General features: G+C 35.9%; 1 protein-coding gene across 3 annotated transcripts in view; it reads left to right on the top strand.

Moving 5' to 3' along the window:
* Positions 1–25077, top strand: part of ARHGAP20 (Rho GTPase activating protein 20) — a 143963-nt gene that overhangs the window by 71744 nt on the left and 47142 nt on the right. For 2 of the 3 annotated variants that reach the window (XM_021671115.2, XM_021671117.2), the window contains exons 3-4: positions 12016–12180; positions 18431–18580. In XM_021671115.2, coding sequence (XP_021526790.2) covers positions 12016–12180; positions 18431–18580 — 315 coding nt within the window. The remainder of the gene's footprint in view (positions 1–12015; positions 12181–18430; positions 18581–25077) is intronic. The other variant, XM_021671116.2, reaches the window with a different exon arrangement.

The raw sequence follows: 25077 nt of genomic DNA, 5'->3' as shown, positions 1-25077 counted from the left end.
CTCCACAACTGACTGCAGTGTGTGATGCTCCCCTCCCTGTGTCCACCTGTTCTAATTGTTCAACACCCCCCTATGAGTGATAACCTGTGGTGGTTGGTTTTCTGTTCTTGTGTCAGTTTGCTGAGAATGATGGTTTCCACATTCATCCATGTCCCTACAAGGGACATGAACTCATTGTTTTTTATGGCTGCATAGTATTCCATGGTGTATATGTGCCACATTTTCTTTATCCAGTCTATTGTTAGTGGCTATTTGTGTTGGTTCCAGGTCTTTGCTATTGTAAACAGTGCCACAATGAACATACGTGTGCATGTGTCTTTATAATAGAATGATTTATAATTCGTTGGGCATATACTCAGTAATGGGATTGCTGAGTCAAATGGTATTTCTGTTTCTAGGTCCTTGAGGAATTGCCACACTGTCTTCCACAATGGTTGCACTAATTTGCACTCCTATCAACAGTATAAATGTGTTCCTATTTCTCCACATCCTCTTCAGCATCTGTTGTCTCCAGATTTTTTAATAATCGCCATTCTAACTGGTGTAAGGTGGTATCTCAATGTGGTTTTGATTTGCATTTCTCTAATGACCAGTGATAATGAACATTTTTTCATGTTTGTTGGCCTCATGTATGTCTTCTTTTGAAAAGTGTCTGTTCATATCCTTCACCCACATTTGAATGTTTTTTGTTTTTTATAAATCTGTTTCTGTTCTTTGTAGATTCTGGATATTAGCCCTTTTGTCAGATGGGTAGATTGCAAAAATTTTTTCCCATTCTGTTGTTTGCCAGTTTGCTCAAATGATTGTTTCCTTTGCTGTACAAAAGCTCTGGAGTTTAATTAAATCCCATTTGTCTATTTTGGCTTTTGTTGCCATTGCTTTTGGTGTTTTAGCCATGAAGTCCTTGCCTATGCCTATGTCCCGAATGGTTTTGCCTAGGTTTTCTTCTAGGGTTTTTAAGATTTTAGGTCTTATGCTTAGATCTTTAATCCATCTGGAGTTAATTTTAGTGTAAGGTGTCAGGAAGGGGGTCCAGTTTCTGCTTTCTGCACATTGCTAGCCACTTTTCCCAACACCATTTATTAAACAGGGAATCCTTTCCCCATTGCTTGTTTTTCTCAGGTTTGTCAAAGATCAGATGATTGTAGATGTATGGTGTTGCTTCTCAGGCCTCTGTTCTGTTCCATTGGTCTGTGTCTCTGTTTTGGTACCAGTACCATGCTGTTTTGATTACTGTGTCCTTGTAGTATAGTTTAAAGTCAGGTAGCGTGATGCCCGTCATCCTCCGTACACTGATCAAGTGTAGATTAGGTCTTTTCATATAATCCCATATTTTTTGAAGGCTTTATTCATTTCTTTTCACTCTTTGTTCTCTTTTCTTGCCTTCTCATTTTATTTCATTGATTCAGTCTTCAATCTGTGATAGCCTTTCTTCTGCTTGATCTATTCAGCTATTGAAACTTGTATATGCTTCGTGAAGTTTTCGTACTGTGTTTTTCAGCTCCATCAAGTCATTAATGTTCTTCTCTAAGCTGGTTATTCTAGTTAGCATTTCATCTAATCATTTTTCAAGGTTTTTAGTTTCTTTGCATTGGGATATAACATGTTCCTTTAACTCAGAGAAGTTTGTTATTACACCTTCTGAAGCCTGCTTCTGTCAGTTCATCAAATTTGTTCTCCATCAAGCTTTGCTCCTTGCTGGTGAGGAGTTGTAATCTTGTGGCGGGGGAGAGGCGTTCTGGTTTTTGATGGTTTCATTCTTCTTGTGCTGGTTTCTTCCCATCTTGTTGGATTTATATAGTTTTGATCTCAGGTAGCTGCTTGGGGAAGCAGTCTTTCCTTTGTCTGCCTGCAGAGGTGCTGCTGGGCTGCCACGGATTCAGTGGAGCTGCTGCATCTTTTATTTACTCAGGAAAATTAGGCCAGCTTCTGCAATGGCGGCTGCCCTTTCCCCCAGAGCTCGAGCGTTCCTGGTCGCTCTCTAAATGATGTTCTGGGTGCGAATCTCTGGAGTGAGAGATTTTTAGCCTGCTGGGCTTTGTGCGGGGGCAGAGGGGGCGGGGAACCCATCTTGCCCTATGGGCTGTTTCTCTGCTTTCAATTCCCCTTCTTTCTAGGGGGTGGGTAGCTCCATCCAGCCACCTTTCTGGCTTTTGCATCAGCCAGTGATTCCACCTAGATCTATGCTGACAGCCCGGGCGCCGGCCGAAGTTGCTGTTCTGCCCTCTTCAGGCAGCTCACTGAGGCTTTTCAGCCCGGCGAAGATCTCCTGTTCTGTGAGTTGTAGAGGGCTTGCGTGGAGCACTGTACCTGAACCAAAGTCCCAGAGGGGGAGATCCCCTGGTCCTCTGGTTGGTTGCATACACCTCCTGGGTAGGGCAATGCCCCACCTTGCCTCAACTTGCCCTGTTTGGTTTATACCCACTGTCCAACCAGACCCACAAAATGAACCTGGTACCTCGTTTGGAATTGTGGAGACCACTCGGCTTCTGCGTCTCTCTTGCTGTGAGCTGCTTTCCAGAGCTGCCTCCTATTTGGCCATCTTGGGATCCACAAATTTTATCTTTAATTAGAATATTCTCAAAAGTGACTTTATGTGGGAAGCAAAAGAGGAAGAGTCTAAAGTAACACTAGGATCCTTATGCATTGCTAGTGGGAATGTAAACTAGTGTAATCATGGTGGAAAACAGGTTGGCAGTTTCTCAATAAGTTAAACATAGAATTACTTTACCATATGACCTAACAATTCCACCCCTGGGTATGTATATAAAAGAATTGGAAACAGATATTCAAAAAAATATGTACATTAATTCTTAGAACAGCACTATTCACAATAGCTAAAAGGTGAAAAAAACCCAAATATTCATCAGTTAATGAATGGATAAACAAATGTGCTGTATCCATACACCAGAATATTATTCAGTAACAAGAAGGCATGAAGTGCTAATATATGCTGCAACATGAACTGGTCTTGAATACATTTTGCTAATTGAAAGAAACCATACATGAAAGGATACATATTGTATGATATGAAATATCCAAGTAGGCAACCGTGTAGAGACAAAGATGTTAGTAGTTGCCAGGCACTAGGGGGAGTGGGGCATGACTACTTACAGGTATGGGATTTTCTTTAGGGATTATGAAAATATTCAGGAACTAAATAGTGATAATGGTTGTACAACACTATCAGTCTACTAACTGCCACTGAATTATACATTTTTAAGTGGTCACAATGGGACATTTTACGTGTGTTTTTTATACTAGTTTTTTTTTTTTTTTTTTTTTTAAATAGCACAGTAGATCAAGAATCGTAGACTTAATGCTTTCAGAGCCCTGGGAAGTTCAGTAAACAGAGTAAAGAAGTAACAGAGAGGGAATGTGGTTAACTGGGCATTCAAAATCAAATGTTTTTTAAAACTCTTTCGGGGACGGGGGTGTGTCAAATAAAATATGAGTGTGGGCTGTGGTTTCCAACTTCTACTAGAAACTGAGCCGAGCAGCTAGACTAGTTATGCAGGAGTAGAGAATAAATCAAACTTATTTACTCCATATGTTAATACAGCACAGTGTCCAGACAATACATATAGATGCTCAAGTGTTTGTTGGATGAAAAATTTTAAATAAGGAAATAAAGCCTGAACAGTAAGGTTATATTCTTTTTCTTGGTCAGTTTTATCTTCAGCTCATCCCACTGCACCCCCAGTTAATCAATGTATTAATTTTAACAATCTCTATCTTTTATGTTTTCTGCTGTCTTTCCTATCCCTTTCTCACTGCCAAGTTGGGTGTACAACATCTCTGACCTAAGATTACTGCAGTAACTTCCTAATGGTCTCACTCCCTCTAAGTTGCCTTCCTCTGTATTCTTCAATATACAGGTTAAATATCCCTGTTACAAAATGCTAGGGACTAGAAGTATTTTGAATTTCTATTTTTCTTTATTTTGGAATATTTACATGTAATGAGATACCTTGAGGATGGGACCCAAGCATAAACACATAATTTGTTTATATTTCATATATACTTTATATAATAGCCTGAATGCAATTTTGTAATTTTGTTCATGAAACAAAATTTGTATATTTGAGGCCAAGTGTATAATTTGTACTTGTGGTATCATAGTGGTACTCAAAAATTTTAGGGCTCTGGAGCAGTTTGGATTTTGGATTTTCAGATTAGGGATGCTCAACATGTATTACAAAATGTAATGTCCTGTTTAAAATCCTTTACTACTTCCAGATAAACTCTAAGCCCCTTACATGATATAAGAAATATCCATGACTTACCCCTTCCTCATCTGCTGTAATCTTTCTCAAGCCTTTATAACTCCTGCCTTTCTGAATTTTCCAGTTACTGAAGCACAAGGTGCATGTTTGGCATGCTGTTCCTTCTTAAAGTGCCCTTCAGCTTTCATTGGTTTCTCTGTCCATCCTTTAGACTTTGGTTCCTCCAAAGAATTTTCCTAGCCAATGCAGTCTCAGATAGGGTCTCCTGTTTTTGCTTCTTTATGCTCCTGCACTCTGCATTTCTTTTATTGCATTTACATCACTAGTTTGTCATCATGTTACTTGTTTAACTTGCCTATCAGATTGCTAATTCCTTGAGGCCAAGAACCCAATCTGTCTACTATTGCTGGCACATGGCAGGTACCTAGCAAAGACAACCTATCACTATTGCCAATAATTTATTATATGGTAATTTTATGCACAATAAATGAACGAGAATATTTAGGATATATAAAGCAGAATATACCTGCTAGATATCATGTAAGAGATGCCAAGCAAGGATTCAGTTGATAAAAAGTTTTCATGGAAGAGTTGACATTTGGAATGGGCTTTGAGATATGGGTACATTTTGGGAAGATAAATTTTATTTCGTTATTCAACAATTATCGATCAGTGATCATGTGCTAGTCACTTTACCAGGCTTTAAGGTTATCCAGATCCTATCTGGTACTTGTTACCATAATCTCTAATTGATTACTAATAAACATAGACATTTCCAAGTATTCTGAATTTTAGTTTATTTTCTTTGTAACTTATGATTAAGCAACACTGCCTGTAAAACTGTACCTGAACGTGGACTCATTTTTAGAATTAACCTTAGTTATAAATACTGATCTATTACTGTGGCCAGTCTTTGTGAAAGCTGTTTTCTAGTTTTAGTGAAAAATAACTAAGGTTCTAAAACACGTTTTTACTTTTCAGATATGGTTTCACAAATCTATTTGAAAAGGAATATTAAAACATAAAAAGCAGGCAACAGGTGAATTCCTAGACTCTGCTTGTAATTGTTAGATTATTTTAGAGCTCTGTTAATTATAACTTGTAAGTCCTAATCAGGCTATATTGAAAGGCTAAATAGAAGGTTATAATCTTACCTTTCCCCCATTTCCATACTCTAAAAGAGTAAAATAAACACATCCACACTTCACTCATAAATAAACACTTCAGAGTCATATAATTGAGAAATACATTTTTAAGTAGGAGACTTTAATTAATATTGTATTAAAAAACACAAAAGTTGTGTTTTTGTTTCCTTCCATGAATTTTTTTTTCCTTTTAAATTATGTGAGTGCTGAGATGTTTACCTTTATTCTAGTGTACTGCATGAATTTTTTAAACCAATACTTAGTTTACTAAAGTCTTCAGGCATCTCTTGACACACTTATATATAGATTTTTTTAAATGACAACCTGATAGACGCACATTGTTTAATTTTATTGTGAATTCTTCCTGACACCAGCAGCAGTCTACTTATTTGAAAGTAATATCGTGAGGAGGAAAATGAGTTATTATGTATGACCATCCTTTGGAATTGCTTTAAAATGTAAACTATTTTTTAAAATAGCCTAATTAATCTTTGGCCTAGGCTAACCCCAAGCAAAATAATAATAATAATTTTCTAATTACTTCAGATTAGTCTTTATTTATAACCATTTACATGTTTTGGAAGTATTGTTTAAACCAGGGAGCTGCAAACCATGACCCAGACAGGCTATTTTTGTAAATAAACTTTTATTGAAACACAACTGTTATAGAATATTTAGGAGACCAGAGAGACCAATGGGTGAAACAGGAGGATTTTATTAAGGTGGCCACTGGCTTAGAGGATTGACATTTTAAAGTTTGAGCCCTGGAGAAAGAAAATGGGGTACTTATTCATTTGGGATGAGGTTTACAGAAGTTAGAACAAAGAACAGTTAATTAATTTGCAACATGTTTTGTGATGTATGTTACATTTGAAAAATAGCATTTTGAGAAACATATTTTACATTTTGGGGTGTTATTTTGTCCTGTGACCTTGCAGCTGGTTAGCAAGAAAAACAAGAGTTTTGAGATGCCTGGGAACTTGGCTGAGAATGTGGAGAGAATAGATAAGGTAGGTTTTACAGGGAGTTAGTTAATTTTAAGCAGAGCTGGGGGTTGGGTTTTATATTAAACAGCACACAACACAGCAAAATTCACTTTATTATATGGCAACTACAAATTATAAGGTTTTGTTTTTACTATTATTGCTTTTATTTATTTACCTTTTTCAGCCACACCTATTTATTTATGTATATGATTGATTTTGCAATAAAAGGTCAGAGTTGAATAGTTTTGACAGAGATTATGGTATGGCCCACAAAACTTAAACTATCATCAGACCCTTTGAATAATAGTTTGAAGGTTCCTAGTTTAAGCCATACTGCAATCTGATGGCTTCTTCTTATAATCAAGAAGCAGTTATTTATTGGATACCTAAACCAAAATGCAAAAGATGATTTTTCCTCTTGCAAAGGTTTTCTGTTATGCAATTAAAAAATTAAAGCTCAGCAAAGTATTATTTTAGCCATTTTTTCATCCATTCATTGCTTAGTAGCCTTGTCCTTGCTCAGTTTCAACAAGTAAAAGCTTTATTTTTGTTTTTTATACATTTGAAAATTATTACATATGAAAAGATTCCATTATACCTTCTACCACTCTCCCAAAAGAATTTGAGAAAGGATTTTTTTCTGTGATGGTGAATGTAGGCCTTTTCTTTGTTCTCTGCTTAATTCCAACCTATAATATCAAGCATAGAAACTCCTTTTCCCTTTTCTTTCAAAGGACTTTGATTTATTTACTTGCCTTGTCATTCACCTACATGTCTTTAAGTTATACTTAATTATATGCTTAATTAGCAATTAGTGAGCATAATGAAATTCACTTCTTGGAAGAGGTAACTATAGCTGAGAAATTACAGGAAATGATGGAATAACTTTCAGAAGCTCAACTTAGTTGAAGTAGAACTATAAACTACTTATACTTACTTGGAATACACTATTGTAGAATTTTACAATGTTAGAGCTAGAATGTGTTGTAGACTCAGAGGGTTGATTCAATGTGCATTAGAATCACCTGACTGGCTTGTTAAACTGCAGGATGCTGAGCCAACCCTCCAGAGTTTCTGATTCAATAAGCCTGAGGAAGGCCTGAGAATTTGCATTTTTTAAAAGATGTTCCTGGTTGATGATTATGATGCTGATCTGGGGTCCACACAATGAGAATGTAATAGAAGAAAGGATGGCTGACCATTGAGGGATTAATTCAGAGCTATTAGGAAAGTGTATGATCCTCATACTTTTAGTATACACAGGGGAGATCAGACACTGTGACCCATACTATTCAAACCCAAGAAATGTAGATAAGCCGTAATTCTCATTTGTTATAGCTGCCACGTGAACCATATAGTTGAGGTGACGTGTCATGGCCTCTTAAACCTTATACTTTGATGGAGACCCTGAGAAATATTTGCTCTTTGAGCTCCTCATTTAATTAGACTAATTTTTAAAAACTGTTCTCATTGTCATTACGACTTTTCCTTGACTTTTAATTTAGTTCAGCTCTGGAATTGTTCCCCTGAAGTGACTCTCAAATATGCTTAGCCACACATTTATAAGCTATATTTTAGGACTGGGGTGTTCTTACAGAGATAGCCAATCCTATCCATTATCTGTTTCCCTCTCACCAGTAATCTTAATTCCACCTTTTGGATACATGTTTAGTTAATCCCATATATAAATTGTAAGTGGAATTTAAAGATCTTCTAGTCCTAGTCCAACTAATTTACTTTACATATAGGAAACTGAGCCAACCAGATTACTTGCCATATCACATTACTTAGCAAAAAGGCTTGGATTAGCACTCCACCCAAGACCTTAAATCCTAAACTGCTCAACTCAATCATCATGGCTGGAGGAGGGAGCTGAGTCAATGCAGTGTTTGTCCATTTGAAAGGTTACATAGAATTTTTTAAAGTGCATGTTTTGAAACCATACTTGTAAATCACCTTTACTTAGTAGCAGTACATTTTGGCTACCCTAAATAGCTTCAAATCTGTAAAATGAGGAATAGTAATACCTACCTTCAGGGCTGATTGTTTCTCTCTTACCTTTCCTTCTTCACCAGCTGTACCCACTTTAGAATCCTTAAAGTCACCTTCTAGTGTTAAACTGCTAAAAAAACAAGAGTTTTTGCCTTTAGTTCCTCACTTCTCATCCTTTTACTCCTCAAATTCCAGACATTTGAGTTCTGCACATACCATTTTCCTGGAACTGTTTTCTCAAACGTCTTAATAATCAACTGATCCCTTTTTTCCCTCAGACACCTTTTCACACCTCAGCTTTTATCCCTTCTGTCAGTTTCAGCACTCCAGACCACCACTACTTTTTATTCTTTTTCTGCCACTTCATTTGCCAGTCTCCATCTTTGTTCACAGGTCCTCTTCCCTTCATCTCTTCCACTTTCCTCAGTGATACGTTTCTGCTTTTTTTCTTATTTTGTACTCCTTCCCTTTGCAGTTCTGGCCATTCCAAAGAGTTATTTATGCACCTGTCTTTGTATGACATCTCTACTTCTGACATCTCTTCCAACTGCTGCATGCATACCTGATTTTGCCATACCACCTAGCCCACTGATAATTTCAGACTCGGTACATTTGAAACTGAAGTCATCTCTTCCTCAGCCACAATAGGCTTTCCCTTCTTTGTTCTTCATCTTCATTAATCTCTAAAATGTGTAGATGCTCCTCAACTTACAATGGGTTATGTCAGAGTAAATCCATGATAAGTTGAGAATATCATGAGTAGAAAATGCATTTAATACACCTAACGTAGCACAGGAAAATATTAAAATTCAAAATATGAAGTACAGTTTCTACTGAATGCATATCACTTTCAGACCATCATAAAGTGAAAAAATGGTGAGTCAAACCATTATAAACCAGAGACCATCTGTATATAGAAATGCAGAAGACCTAGATTATCTAAAACACTCTCAAGAAAGAAAAAATTGATGGACTTAACACTATGTAATTTTACGATTTACTATAAACATAGAACAATAAGGCAGTGTGGTTATAGAATAAGAATCAACAATCATTGCAACAGAATAGAGAGCCTGGAAATAGACCTATGCTTTTTGGTCATGTAATTTTTATAAAAGTACCAAAGCAATCCATTGAGGAATGGAATTTAAAGATCTTGTAGTGCTAGTCCAACTAACTTACTTTACATATGAGTAAGCACCAAGTCTTTGGTGCAAATGGTGCTAGAATAATGAAATGTTATATAGAAAAAAATGAACCTGGCCCTCTACCTTATTAAGCAAAATTAATTGGGATGGATCATAGACTTAAACGTGAAAACTAAAAATCATACATATTTTACCAGAACACATAGGAGAATACCTTGATGATGTGGACAGGTGAAAGTTTCCTAGAAAGGTCACAGAAAGTAAACACCATATGAAAAAATTTGATAAACTTTATCAAAATTTAAAACTTTTTGTCAGAAACGTGGTTAAGAAAGTTTATAGGCAAGCAACAGACTAGGAGAAAATACTTTCCAAAACACATAACTTGACAAAGGACTGGAATCTAGGATACACAAAAAAGTTCCTACAACTCAATAGATAATATGTGTATCATAACACATAACCAAAATTTTTTAAAATAAGATTTGAAGACAGTTCACCAATGAAGATAATGCAAATAACCAGTAAGAAGGGAAAGAAATTAGCAGAAAAATGCAAATTAAAATCCTAATTAAAGGCTGGGCACGGTGGCTTACACCTGTAATCCTAGCACTTTGGGAGGCCAAGGCAGGCGGATGAGGTGAGGTCAGGAGTTCAAGACCTGCATGGTCAGGAGTTTGAGACCAGCATGGCCAACATGGCAAAACCCTGTCCCTACTAAAAATACAAAAATTAGTGGGGCATGGTGGCACATGCCTGTAATCCCAACTAGCTGGGAGGCTGAGGCAGGAGAATTGCTTGAACTCAGGAGGTGGAGGTTTCAGTGAGCCAAGATTGCACCACTACACTCCAACCTGGGTGACAGAGCAAGACTGTCACAAAAAAAGAAAAAGTCCTAATTAAAGGCTACTATACATCCACCAAACTGGCCAAAATTCAAAAGACTGACAACACCAAATGTTGGCAAGGTTGTGAGCAACTGGAACTCTTCTACAGTGTTGCTGGGAATGTAAAATGTTACCATTGTTATGGAAAGCTAACTGGTAGTTTTTAATAAAATTAAACATGTACCTACTCTGTGACCCAACAATTCCACTCTGAGGTATTTACCCAAGAGAAATGTAAACATAGATACAAAAAGACTAGTACAATGTTTAATAGCCATTTTATTTATGATAGCTTAAAATGGGAAACAGCCCAAGTGTACAACAATAGAAGAATAAACTCTGGTATATTTATACATTGAATACCTAAGTAAGATAAAGGAATGAATTACTGATGAATGTAATAATGTGAATGAATTCCAAACACATGATGAGGAAATAATGTCTTACACAAAAGAGTAGATACTGTGGTTCAATTTGTATAAAATTCTGGAACAAGCAGTCTTCCATGGGAAAAAAAAAAAAATCAGAATAGTGGTTACCTCTGGGGCGATTGAGTAGGGATTGACTGGTATAAGGAGTTTGAGGTATTTGGGATCTCTTCAAAGATTTAAAATATGACCATTGTACAGAGTTGCATGAGAAAGTTAAGTCCCTCACAGTGTGAGACTGTCCAGAGGCTCATCCACCATCCAGAAGGGAAGGAGGACAAGGGAATTCCCAGGGGAGAAAGAATCAGAGCAGGTATTTCTGGAGAGTACATGTCCCTTCCTCAGTAGTGAGGAAAGGCTAAGTCAGAGAGCTCTAAAGGGCAGGAGCAACTTGTGGGTCTCATAACCACAGACACTCTCTTCTCAGTGGCCAGCAGCTGCTGGGTGTGGTTAGATGGATTATGCAAATCAGGCAGGCTATTACTGGCTAAAAATCTGTTTGGGCTATTTTTATAATACTTGGGTATGTAAAAATTTGAGTTTGGTACTAGTGAGCTTTTGAACTAACAGGTCTCAGTCTGCAGTGAAGAAATAAACAACTTAGGAGCCAATCCATAGAGACTATATTTGGTTAATTTATATAATAACTGAGAAGGGGCAAGAGGGAATTATTTGGAGTGATGATCACTTTCTAAATCTTGTTTGAGGCTTAAATTACACAGATGAGTATATTTGTCAAAAGTCAGTGGTTATACACCTAGGATTTGTCTATTTTGTTGTATGTAAATTTTATATCAAAAGAAAAATTCAAAATAAATAATTGAACTCTAGTTAATGACATGTATGCTGAAGCATTCAGGGGGACATGTACTGCCTGTATACAGTTTACACTGAAATGCCAAAAATAAATTGAATTATTCTATAGATAGTTGGATAGGTATTTGATAAAGCAAGTATAGTAAAATATTAATGGTAGAATCTAGATTGAGGTATATATACATATGTTTATTATAAAACTATTTCAACTTTTCTTTGTTTCAAAATTTTCATAATGAGATATTAAAGACTACTGTGTGGAGAATAGACTTGGGACCAGTTAGGACACTATACCATTGTATTAAAAAATTACAGAGTTTTATAATTTTTGACCAACTATAAGATGATCATTTGACTAATTGATCTGTGGCATTTGATCTGTTACAGGGAAAGTCCTTCTGCTAGTGTTGACACATGCACATTTCTGTCATCATTTGTGTGCTCCAATAGGACTCTGCTGATTGATGGCCGGGCAGAACTCAAAAGAGGCCTCCAGAGGCAGGAGCGGCATCTTTTCCTATTCAATGATCTGTTTGTTGTGGCCAAAATCAAGTAAGTATACTATATACTCCTGATAATCATTATAAAATTGCATTTTTACTAACAAAAATGTCCTTTCTACTCAATGCTTACTGTAAGGATGTCTTGCCTCTGTTACTATAGGTAATATCTGAAGTGAGTTTATGCCCTTTTTTGCAAAAAAAAAAATGGATTGTTCATTTTTCAGCAAGTGTTCATTTAGGTCCTGTTTGTGCCATGTCCTGAATAAATGTAGGAGATTCAATTAAGAATGTGATGGGTACAGTATCTGCTCTTTGGGAGCTTATATTCTAATGTAGGAGCTTACAATCTTATGCATGGATGGAAATGACAAATTATGATTAGTACTATGAAGAAAATAGGGTGCTGAGTGAAGTAAAAGATGGCATATACGTTATGTAGGTATAGTCGGGAAAAATTCAGTGAAGGATAAAAAGCAATCAGCCATTCAGATATTGGGAGGATGAGCATTCCAGGGAGAGGGAACGGCAGGTGCAAAGGTAGTTGGAGAAAGCTTGGCCCCTGGAGGACTTAAAAGAAGGCCTGTGTAACTGGAGCATTACAAAGGAGAGTAAGATGAAGTAAGATTAGAGAAGTGGAAAACGGTTAGGTTATCATGCCCTTTGTAGGCTATATTAATTATCTATTGACATTTAACAAATTACCCCAAAACATTACAGTTTAAAACTATAAATGTTTCATGCAGTTTCTCTGAGTCAGGAGTCTGAGAGTGATTCACTGGATGGTTCTGGCTTATAAGCCTCATGAGGACCCTCAAGCTTGTTGACTTGGGTTAAAGTCATCTCAAGGCTGGTCTGGAGCTGGAGAATCTACTTCCAGGCTCACTGAAGTGGATGCTGTCAGGCTTAGTTCCTCAGTAGCTTTATTCCTCTCCACATGGATGAGTAAAAGCCTCCAACTAAATAAATACCCATTTATAAGAAATGGTATAGAATGCTTAGTGAACTGTTTATACATTTTTTAAAAATTAAAGGCAAGCATAATGATAAGAACTGTTTCAGAATGTGATTTGGATAGAAGGAATGCCTAAAGATGTAGTTTTGGAGTGGGTATGGCATTATAGGAATAAAGAGAAAGAAAGTTTCTCCAACCACATCTTTGCACTAGGTCCACTTGAAGCTCTAAGTTGGGAAACAATTAATAGAGGAAAAAAATCATTATTTTCAAAAAACAGTTTATTTAAACATTATTGGATGGGTTCTTTATAATAGATATTATAATAAGAGAATCACAGAGATTTTGTTTAATTTTCCTAACAATCCCCCAAGATAAAAGTTGTTTCAGATATTGAACACTCAGCTCAGGAAGGTTTGTATTTCTTTTATACTAAGAAATCGTGTAACAATCCTGTACAATCTGTATATGTACCCCAGAACTTCAAGTATTATAATAATAATTAATAAATAGATAAATTAAAATTTTAGAAAAAAGAAATGGCGGGACTGGGGTTTGAATCTAGGCCTTACTTCCAATGGCTGGCTCCTTGTATCTTTTTTCAGCACACTGTACTCATTAGGTGTATAGCTCAGCCTGGAGGTAGATAACCAATTTTCTGAACTTTAAGACCTTAAAGACCATTTATTTACTTGTAGCATGCATTCAGTTCTTAGGGAAAAATGTGTTTTCTTTCACCTTTTTTGGATATTTTTCCCCTCAGCAGTTACAATGATAATTGTAATAGAGGACGTCTGTTTTTTTACTTAAGGTTATTTATTGTTCTGTATACTGCTAGCATATAAGTTGTTTCTATGGAACCTATGTTTTGTTAAAAATGTTTTATATAAAGCCAGTTTCTTGTCCACTAGAAAATTGCTGTTTTTAGATATATCAGCAAAATGGGTGCCCATCATCTGCTTCTGTAGCTTTTTATTTTGATTGTCCCTTTCTTACACAAGATTATGTCATTTTTTCCCATATACTGCTTTTGAGATCACTGTATCCACTTTAATGTTTTTGTAAAGTGTAAAAAAACTCAATTGATTTAAGTGCTGTTATTTAAGAGGTTCAAATTATGAAAGATTAAGTACTTTTTATACCTATTGGGAATATTTAAAAGTATGAGTAGTCTAAGTTATTTTTTGGTACAAACCCAAAACCCCTGAGATAGAACATAGATATTTGAGATGATTTTTATTAAATCCTGCCACTTTGCAAAAATTTTGACCACGAATTTTTAGGAAACTGATTACATGGTCATTCTCATAGCAAACATTTAGTTATAGTCACAGATCCTTCTTAATATGAAAGAACAATTTTTATGAAATAACAAAAAGCAAATAGTCCCCTGTAATTCCAAACCTATGTCTTTTATGCCACTTCTTACCCTTGGATGAAGGATTGAGTGTTAACCTGGATCAATTAATTTGTTGAAATAATCTGAGATTAGCACTTAGTCTCTTACTGAGCCATAGGGAACAAGGCGGGGACCTTAGGTTCCGTATTACATGAGATCATCTTCAGGCTTTATTTGGATACTGCTTTCAGTTGTTAGGTTGGGCCTAGAGAAATAAACTGAAGTGGGATAAATAATCAGTCAACTGCTACATATTTGTTTAGTGAATTTTAGTAAGTACAATAAAGCGGGGGTTAAATGCTTTCTTCTATTGACTATAAATTATTATATTTGATCTGTTTTGTACTGGATGCTGACATGTTTACTGAAAACTGTTTTGAGATTATGGTAATTCTTTTCTGTACTAAATTAGCAAAGTATTAAAGCCAGATGGGTACTTGGGGACCACTTTTGATAATCATTTGGAAGATAAATTAGAAGTTACTTTTCCAATAAAATCATGACTTTTCTTTTTTAAAAAACAGGACCTATTTTACAAACATTAAATTATTTATAAAGAAATTAATATTCTCTCTGATAATAACCATTGAGTACCCATATGGAATTTACAGAAAGGAGAAATAACTATACTTACCTCAAACCCTCTTAAGCCATCAGTATTCTCGTATTTTATGAGAATAAGCAAATAGTAAACAATAATGAGTTCTGTTTAGCTGAAGAAGATAAATTAAATTTATTAATAGAATTACTATCAGGTATTTGTGGAATATATAATGATCTCTACCCCAAGACATATTTAATAAGACAGGGAGAAGTCTCACTGGAATCCTGTGTATTTCAATAATTCACTGATTTTTTCTAGTATGAAGATAGGCGGATAGGACAGCAAAGTATATCTGTCAGATTAATAAATTTGTAGTAAGGTACTACATTGTAGAAATAAAGAATTTGGCAGAATTTGGCCAGGTGCAGTGGCTCATGCCTGTAATCCTAACACTTTTGGAAGCCGAGGCAGATGAATCAGCTGAGGTCAAGAGTTTGAAACCAGCCTGGCCAACATGACGAAACTCCATCTTTACTAAAAATACAAAAAAAAAAAAAAAAATTAGCCAGGCCTGGTGGCAGGCACCTGAGTAATCCCAGCTACTCAGCAGGCTGAGGCAAGAGAATCACTTGAACCTGGGAGGTAGAGGTTGTAGTTAGCCAAGATCACACCATTGCACTCTAGCCTGGGGAACAAGAATGAAACTCTGTCTCAAAAAGAAATAAATAATTTATTTTTAGAGGTTTTTGTTCAGTCTGTTCATACTGGATTCATATTTTTTAATTCCTGTTGTCATAATACTATTGGAGATAGTCATTGTCACACTATTGGAGCCAGTTCACATTAAATTAGTATTTTTTAATTTCTATAATCTAATACTATTAGAAATTGAAATTGAAAAATCTGAAGAAGCACACTATGACCCCAAGACTGCCCATTTTCATATAAAGCTTTGTTGGAATACTTGTTTTAAATATTTTCAAACTAATCCATCCAGCTTTATTTACATAAGTGTTCATGAGATTTCTTCCTCAGCCTCTGTAATAGCCACATCAGAAAGCCTTGTAGCTCCAGAGAGATTTATTTAAAAAATAGGCCAAAGACAGAAAAGCTGAAGAGAACTTCATAGAAAGATAATTTCACCCAGGTGCCAGATGCTTTATAGGAATAATGATATCCAGGACTTTTTATAGATGCTTAGTGGTTAAGATCATAAATAAGCTCAGGAGTCAGCACTATCCAAGTTTAAAGTCTAGCTCTGCTATTTAAGCTGTGTGACTTTTAGCAGGTTAACCTCTCTGCAACTCCATTTCCTTATCTATAAAATTCCTGAAGATCAAACTAAATAATGTGTGTAAAATATTTACAACAACAGTGTATAGTAAGTTCTCAATAATTATTAGCCATTATTTTCATTATAGGAGAATGAAAGTCATTGTTTGTACTTTTAGACAGTTGCTTGTTTTGGAAATTGGGGTGGATAATATAGCATCTTATTAATCTAGGGAAAGGATCTTTGAGATGACTTTTTCCCAGATTAGTAGATGTGGATGGTAGATGTTTCCACATGATATCTCAAGTATCTACTAAGATAGAAACTTGCATCAGAAAATACAAAATGTGAAAACAAATATGGAAAGATACCTGTTTTTTCAAAAGATGTGTAGTTTTAGTTTTATATTACCCAAATAGTTGACATCAAGAAATAAGATTTGGTCTGCAATTGGGTTTGTTTTATTTTAAAAATCCAAAGATTCATAACAATAGGGTAGAAAATATTGAAATAAAATATAGAAAGAAGCCATTGTGTCACAAGGCACTATTACACTTAAATTCAGTGCACCCTATGGGAAGCATAAATGAGGCTTTGAATCTAGATTCTCCTTCAGTTCCTCTAAAATCCTTTTTCATATTATGAATTCCACTGAAGAGTTTTAGCTTTAAATATTCCATGAATCAGAGGAGTTTTAGGGATACTTCCATATGAGGTACCTTTATCCTTCTTGGTGACTTCTATTTAAGTTTCAGGTTCATGCGAGCATTAAACCTGACAATTAGGTCAAGAGATATGTTGGTTTCCATATTAGGAGTCTACAGGGATTAGGTAGAAATTGTCTAAAAGCAATTTCACTTGAATTAAAGTAGATCACCTTCAGGGTCCCTAGAGATGAATGTTAATTGTGTCAACTCTACTTTTTTTTTTAAGTTTGGTTTAGGTTCTTTTTGAGGGACTGCAGGTTTTTACTTTTAGCTAGAATATAAGGGGAAATGGTTGAGCAAAATCTAAGAAAGAAAATTAAAATAACCTATGCTTCTAAAGACTAGAAAATCTTGTTACCGGCTAGGCATGGTGGCTTACGACTGTAATCATGGCACTTTGGGAAGCCAAGGCAGGTGGATCATGAGGTCAAGAGATCAAGACCGTCCTGGCCACCATGGTAAAACCCCATCTCTACTAAAAATACAAAAATTAGCTGAGCATGGTGGTATATGCCTGTAGTTACAGCTACTCAGGAGGCTGAGGCAGGAGAATCGCTTGAACCCGGAGGCAGAGGTTGCAGTGACCCAAGATTGCACCACTGCACTCTGGCCTGGCGACAGAGCAAGACTTCAACTCAAAAAAAAAAAAAAAGAAAGAAAATCTTGTAACCACTTCATTGAAAATGTATTATAAATTTCTCTAACTACAGGAATATCTCTTAAAATGAAAATTTGATAAATATTTTAATAAATCCTGTGTATTTTCTGTTATCAGCCACTCAAATCATTTAAATTAGCAAGTTATAAATAATAAATGAATTAATATTGTGTAACAGCAATACATTTGAAGTTAGGTTTTTGATCCAAATGCAATGCTCGACACATAGAAAAATAAGGTGGCCAGTTTATGGCTATTTCTTGCCATCAAAGCAGGCATGAGGACTAATTGTTTCACCAATGTTTCAAAGATCTTCTTAGGCCAAGGTAGCCAACCCTGTTTTAGTTTACTCTTCTAGGCACTGAAGATAAAAACGATAAGACACTTTGCCCATGATTAGTGAAAATCGTTTTTTTTGTCAAGTACAGAAGCGCTGGTAAATTTTATTTCTTCTTAAAAAAAAAAGGGATACCTGTGCAGAACATGCAGGTTTGTTATATAGGCATACCTGTGCCATGGTGGCTTGCTGCACCTATTGACCCACCTTCTAAATCCCCTACCCTCATCCCCACCCCTCAACAGACTAGTATGTGTTGTTCCCCTCTCCATGTGTGTGTGTTCTCAATGTTCAACTCTTACTTATGAGTGAGAACACGTGGTGTTTGGTTTTCTGTTCCTGTGTTAATTTGCTGAGGATGATGGCTTCCAGAGAAGCTCCCATAAAATTTAAATAACAAAAGGTTCTGTTTGGTTTTTATCTTTCTAGATATAACAATAACTTTAAGATAAAAAATAAAATTAAATTAACTGATATGTGGACAGCAAGCTGTGTGGATGAAGTGGGAGAAGGCAACACTAATGCCATGAAATCCTTTGTTTTGGGCTGGCCCATAGTGAACTTTGTGGCCACTTTCAGGTAAGAATCACAGCTTGTCCTGTATTTACCTGGGTTAGCTACTATAATAATTTCTAGGACAGAGATTTAAAACATTAATCAAATGTTGTTCCTCTAATTTTTAAAAGGGAAATATTTTATTCTGATTGTGTATTGAGTCAGTAACTCATCTGTTGACATATACACCCAGCCAAAATACTTGTATGTCATATATTTCTCCCAAAGGGCTTTTGATTAAAATATGTGAAAATTAGTGGTAAATATTGGAAACTCTTGGCATCATTTACCTTGGTTCAACAAGTTATTTTTATGGAAAAAAAAATAGGAACTTCCAGAAATATGGTAGGGGAATAGAGTAGTCGCATCTTTAGGACCCCCTCTTTAACATCCCCTTCCTTAATATGTAGGTATTTGTTTTACATATTGAACTTTCAAGGCTTATCAGTCTTTTCACACCACTGAAAAAGGCCTTCATTGAAGCAATTTGTATGGTCCAATTAAGTCTGAATAAGTGGTTTATACTCCTGAATTTTTAAATAAATAGTGTTTTATTATACAAATAAAACTAATGTCATGAAATACTGGTTGCCTGAATTGTGTAGCAGGTTTTGAGTTGGTGTCTATAGAGATATGACACTCAAAAGCAAATTTATGATTTTAAGGAGTCAGAGTTTCCCAAGACTTAACTTCTACGCTAGGATGGGGTTGGAGAATGTATGAATACAGAATATTTGTCCTGTTCTACTGAACATGCTTAATTGGCACTGTCCAGTTCAGAGTGAACAATCATAATCACACTTGTGATTTTGATTAACTATGTCCTTACCTCTCCATTATTTGTTTTATACTTAAAGTTAGTGTCCATCACATGCACATGATACTTTTTATTCTGCTTCTTTTCTTGCCATGACAAAACTCCTGGGACATCATCCTAAAGCCAGACAACTAAAATTTTCTAAGATGTTAATCTTCTAGTAAAAGATAGACATGTCATTAAATTCTATTATGCACTATTTGGCCTACCACAAGATTTTAAGAACTGATTTGGGAAAAAAAAAATGTGTTTGTTTTATTCTCAGCATATGTTCTTTTCCATGATAGATTTCTCTAGATATTATCATTTCCTATTGCTTAATCTCCTTGGAGTTACAGGTGAAAGGAAGCAATTTTAAGTGAGGGTATGACTACATGACATTTTTAATCAATGAATTTTTATGAAACTTCTTTTTTTAAGAAGAGGGGGAAATGTGGAAACAAGTTTTACCTATATTATATTATTCAAACTATGGTTCTTTAACCAAATGATCAAGGTTAATATCACCAGTGATATTCTTGTGGATATCATGTATTTCTTGATGTATTGTGATGAGAAGAACAATTAACCTTGTGATCTTCCTCCTAAAAACCTTCAATTCCTGTCTAATCATGAGGAAATCATTCCATAAACACACATTGAGACACATTATACAGGATACCTGATCAGCACTCCTCAAACCTTCAAAGTCAAAAAAACAAAAACAGGGAAAGACTGAGAAATGGTCATAGATCAGTTACTAAAGAGACATAATAATTATAATGTGGTATGCTAGATTAGCTTCTAGAACAGAAAAAGGACATTAATGGAAAAAATTATAAAATCTGAATAAAGTCAAGTGTTTGATAGTAATGTACTAATATTGGTTTCTTAGTTTTGACAAATGGGCTATGATAATGTAAGAAAATAACATTAGAGGAAATGTAAACAGGGTAAGAAGTATGTAGGGAATCTCTGTATTATCTTTGTAACTTTTATGGAAATCTAAAATTATTTCAAAATTTATATTTTTTTAAAAAGTAAAGTGTTGAGTTCTGCCTCTGATCTGGCAGAGTGAGATCTTTTGGAGAGGAGTTAAAACTTGGAAGTAGGCACAAGTACTGGGTGAGGTTTCTGTTTTTAAGGCCTTAGCCTGAGGGCAGAGTGCAGTTACATCATGGTGTAGGACAACTACAACTGGCAGAAACAATCTTTCTGAGCGGAAGAACTGAAGGACAGAAGCCATGTCATCCACAGTTATTGCAGAATGAGGGGGAAAATCTCAAAAAGGAAAGTAGCAGAGAAGGGACGTTTCAAATTCTATGTATAAACACAGTCCAAATCTCCGGCTGATCACCAAACCCCACGTGTGTGAGATAGACTCAAAGCACCTTGAGGCTAAGACTAAAAGAACTGAACTGAGCTGCAGCCTGTCACAGATGAAATAGAGTTTGTAGCTTCATCTAATCAAATTATTTTTCTGCTAAAATAAAAATATCAACACTGTTCCGAAAATATAACAGAATACAGTCTCCAAAACAAAACATTTGTAATGTTCAGAATACAATCTAAAATTTCTTGACACATGAAGAACAAGGAAAAACATAATCAATAGAGACCAATCTTGAGATGACTCATATGTTGAATTACCAGAAAAGAACTTTAAAACAGCTTTCATAAGTATGCATGGCAGGTAAAAGGAAAATTCAATTTAAAATAATAAAAAGGTAGGAAATATCAGCAGAGAAATAGAAAATACTAAAACGGGCCAAATGAAAATTCTGAAACTGAAAACTACAATATCTTAAATATATTTTTCTGAATAGCCTTCTTTGCAGAATGGAAATGAAAGAGGAATTGGTGAACTTGAAGATTTATCAATACAAATTGTCTAATCTGAGGAACAGAGAAAACAAGGATTTTTTTTTTTAAAGGAAAAATGTATCACAGACTTGGAAAATATCAAAAAATATAATATACATGTCATTGGAATTAAAGAGGAGAGAGGAAATAGGGCTGAAGAAATAGTGGTTGAAAACTACCCAAATTTGATAAAAGGCATAAATATACAGATTCAGCAAGCTCACTGAATTCTAGACAGTGTGACTATTAAGAAAACTATACCTGGTCATGTTATAAACTACTGTAAATCAAAGATAAGAGAAAAGTCTTGAAAGCAGTCAGAGAAAAACAAATTATTACAAATAGGAAAATGACAATTTGAATTATTATGGATCTTTTATTAGAAACTATGGAGGTTAGAAGACAGTGGAATATATATATAGAGAGAGAGAAAGAGAGAGAGATCTAGATATATATATATATATATATATATATATATAGAGAGAGAGAGAGAGAGAGAGAGAGAGAGAGATGGAGTTTTGCTCTTATTGCTCAAGCTGGAGTGCAATGGCGTGATCTCGGTTCAGTGCAACCTCCGCCTCCTGATTGCAAGCAATACTCCTGCCTCAGCCTCCCAAGTAGCTGGGATTACAGGTGCAGGCCACCATGCCTGGCTAATTTTTTTGTATTTTTAGTAGAAATGTGGTTTCACTATGTTAGTCAGCTGGTCTCAAACTCCTGACCTCAGGTGATCCACCTGCCTCGGCCTCCCAAAGTGCTGGGATTACAGGCATGAGCCACCATGCCCGGCATATTTTTTACCACAGTGGAACATATTTTTTAAAGTGTTGTTGAAACAAAAACCTTTTAACCTAGAATACAATATCCAGCAAAAATATTATTTTAAAATGAAGGTAGAATGAACATTTTTTTAAACTATGATAATTTATTACTAGCAAACTGGCGTACAAAAAAAAAACGTTAATAGAAGTTTTTCACGCTGAGTGAAGATACAAGAGGGAAGCTTGGATCTTTAGAAAAGAGTGGAAATCATTGGAAATGTTATGGAAATCTAGGTCATGATCAGTTTAAAATTCCATCAAGTAGCAAGTTAAAGAAGCAGTCTCTCCTATCCAGTTACTGTAATAACTATTTTTTGTAAATATAGCCAGGCACAGTGGCTGGTGCCTGTTATCCCAGCTGCTTGAAAGGCTGAGGTGAGAGGATCACTTGAGGTGAGAGGATCACTTGAGGTGAGGAGTTTGAGACCAGTCTGGTCAATAGCAAGATTGTATCTCTACAAAAAAGTGAAAATAGTATGTAAGCATGGTGGCACACACCTGTATACCCAGCTACTTGGGAGGCTGAGTTCAAGGATTGCTTCAGGCCATAGACCTGGGCAACATAGACTTTCATCTCTAAAAAAATGTTTAAATTAGCTGAGCATGGTGATACCCATCTGTATTCTTAGCTACTTAGGATGATGTGGTAGGAGCATCGCTTGAGTCCAGGAATTCAAGGCTGTAGTGAGCTGTGATTGTACCACTACCCTCCAGCCTGGGCAGTATCTCCAGCCTGAGCAAGCTGTAGTGAGCTGTGATGGCACCACTACACTCCAGCCTGGGCAGTATCTCCATCCTGAGCAAGACCGGTCTCAAAAACTAGTAGCATTGAAATCTAAGACTGATAACTGCCAGAATCTTCGAAAAACTCCCAATTGAGTCAAACTGAGGAAAGAACAGACAATCAATTTGAAGTTTCCATGCTTTACTTTGGGAAACAGGGTAGTCACATCTCAAAAAAGGCCAAAAGGAATTTCATCTCTATCACTACCTATACTCTGATTCACAAACTAAGGGTCTATATCTACCAGAAAAATAGGTCCTGCACCTTGATTTTACAAATAATGGTATGGTAGAATGGGAAAATTATTCAGAAGACACAGGAAGTATTGAATCTGACAATGATCTATCTACAAGAAGAATCGGAAAATAATTTCTTTTTGAGATGGAGTTTTGCTCTTGTTGCCCACGCTGGAGTGCAATGGTACAATCTTAGCTCACTGCAACCTCCACCTCCTGGGTTTAGGTGATTCTTCTGCCTTAGCCTCCTGAGTAGCTGGGATTACAGGCACCTGCCACCACGCCCGGCTAATTTTGTATTTTTAGTAGAGACAGGGTTTCTCCATGTTAGTCAGGCTAGTCTTGAACTCTGACCTCAGGTGATCCGCACCTCAGCCTCCCAAAGTGCTGGGATTACAGGTGTGAGCCACTGTGCCCAGCTCAGAAAATAATATTTTAACTTAAGTTCCTACTGTGAATCTTAGACTACAAACTCAGGTATGCCTGTTTATTTATAGACCAAATTAAAACTCATCTTAAACCCCCATTTTGCCAGGCTGGTAAGAAATCAGATTTTCTTCTTTACTGAACTGCTGTTTTTGTAAGGTAGAACTAGAATACAGGAGACTTCTAAGATGCCTCCAAAATAGACAAAGGGCTTCTGACTTTAGTCTGTTGTGATCACTGTTGACATCTTTTTCTTTGCCCAGAGTTGTCCCTGTGTATCCAGAGATGTTCTGTTTCTTTGCCATAAGGCAGGGGGAAGGTATCCTTGCTGACATAAAAACTTTGGTTTCTAAGACCCAGCGTCCCTAATGACTCCTTAAAACCTTTTCCTCTGGGTTCTTTCTGTTTCCTTAGGGCACCTTAACTAAGTGACATGGTTTCCAGCTCACTCTCAGGGATGACAGGCCTCTGTCTCCTCCATAATTTGAGAGAATCTTCTAATCTGCCATGCCCTTTTTATTTTCCAAAATACGTTGCTTTCTCCTGTCCTGGATCTTATTATTATCTTTTCAATGGGTTTAAGTATTTATAAAACCCAGAGATAGCCATTGACTTTGAAGTACTTTGATTTTTAGTCCTGTAAAAATGCCTGAGATTAAGAATTACTGAAGAAAGGGAATCCCAGATTCAGATAAAGAGCGGGGGGAAAGGGAAATATATAAGAAGATTACACAAATCAATCTCCATACATTAACCTGACACACTTCTTAATTTATATTTTGAAGTAATATATGCTATATATTCAACCAAGGGAACACAGCATTGAGGATGAATCAGGATAGTGGAAACTACTCCCTGGAAAAGAACATAAGGAACCTTCCAAGCTGATTTTCTGTTTTATGATCTGGGTGCTGGTTTACATGATTGTGTTCAGTTTGTTAAAATTCTTTAAGCTGTACATGTAAGCTTTGTGCAGTTTTCTTTATATATCTGTTATTGCAGTTAAAAGTTAAAAAAAAAAACTAAGCATCTTAAAGGGGCAATTTTCTTTAACTGCTTTGAAAAAAAGCAGGTCTGGAGCAAACCTCTTATCTATTTCTCAACAGAGAATTTTGCTAAATAAATTCAAGATTTGACATAAATGAGCCTAGAAAATCTATTTTAGAAAAGAGGGTACATCAAAAGATAGTAAGGAATTGTGAAAGATGGAAAGTATATGGTTAATGGTAAAAAAAAAAAAAAAAAGTAATGCACTTTGGCCAATCCTGAGAGATTGCTTATGGAGAAAATTGCTAAGCAACAAAGTTCGTGAATAAATATATTTTGGGAAATAATAAAATAACTAGAACTTCCAACATCTCTAAAAACATTGAAAAATTAACCAGGCATTGTGGCATGCATCTGTAGCCCGAACTACTCAGGAGGCTGAACCAGAATGATCACTTGAGCCCCAGGAGTTCAAGGCTGCAGTGAGCCATGATCATGCCTCTACACTCTAACCTGGGCAACAGAGCAAAATCCCTGTCTTAAAAAAAAGGAGAGAGAAATATGATTTTAAAAGCCTGTTAGTGATAAGACCACATAGGAATAAGCTT

Source organism: Aotus nancymaae, unplaced genomic scaffold (genome assembly GCF_030222135.1).
Source record: "Aotus nancymaae isolate 86718 unplaced genomic scaffold, 86718_ANA_hifiasm-v0.15.2.pri h1tg000012l, whole genome shotgun sequence".
Lineage (NCBI taxonomy): Eukaryota > Metazoa > Chordata > Mammalia > Primates > Aotidae > Aotus > Aotus nancymaae.
The sequence above is the reverse complement of the archived record's forward strand: the minus strand, read 5'-3'. Positions and strand labels throughout refer to the sequence as shown.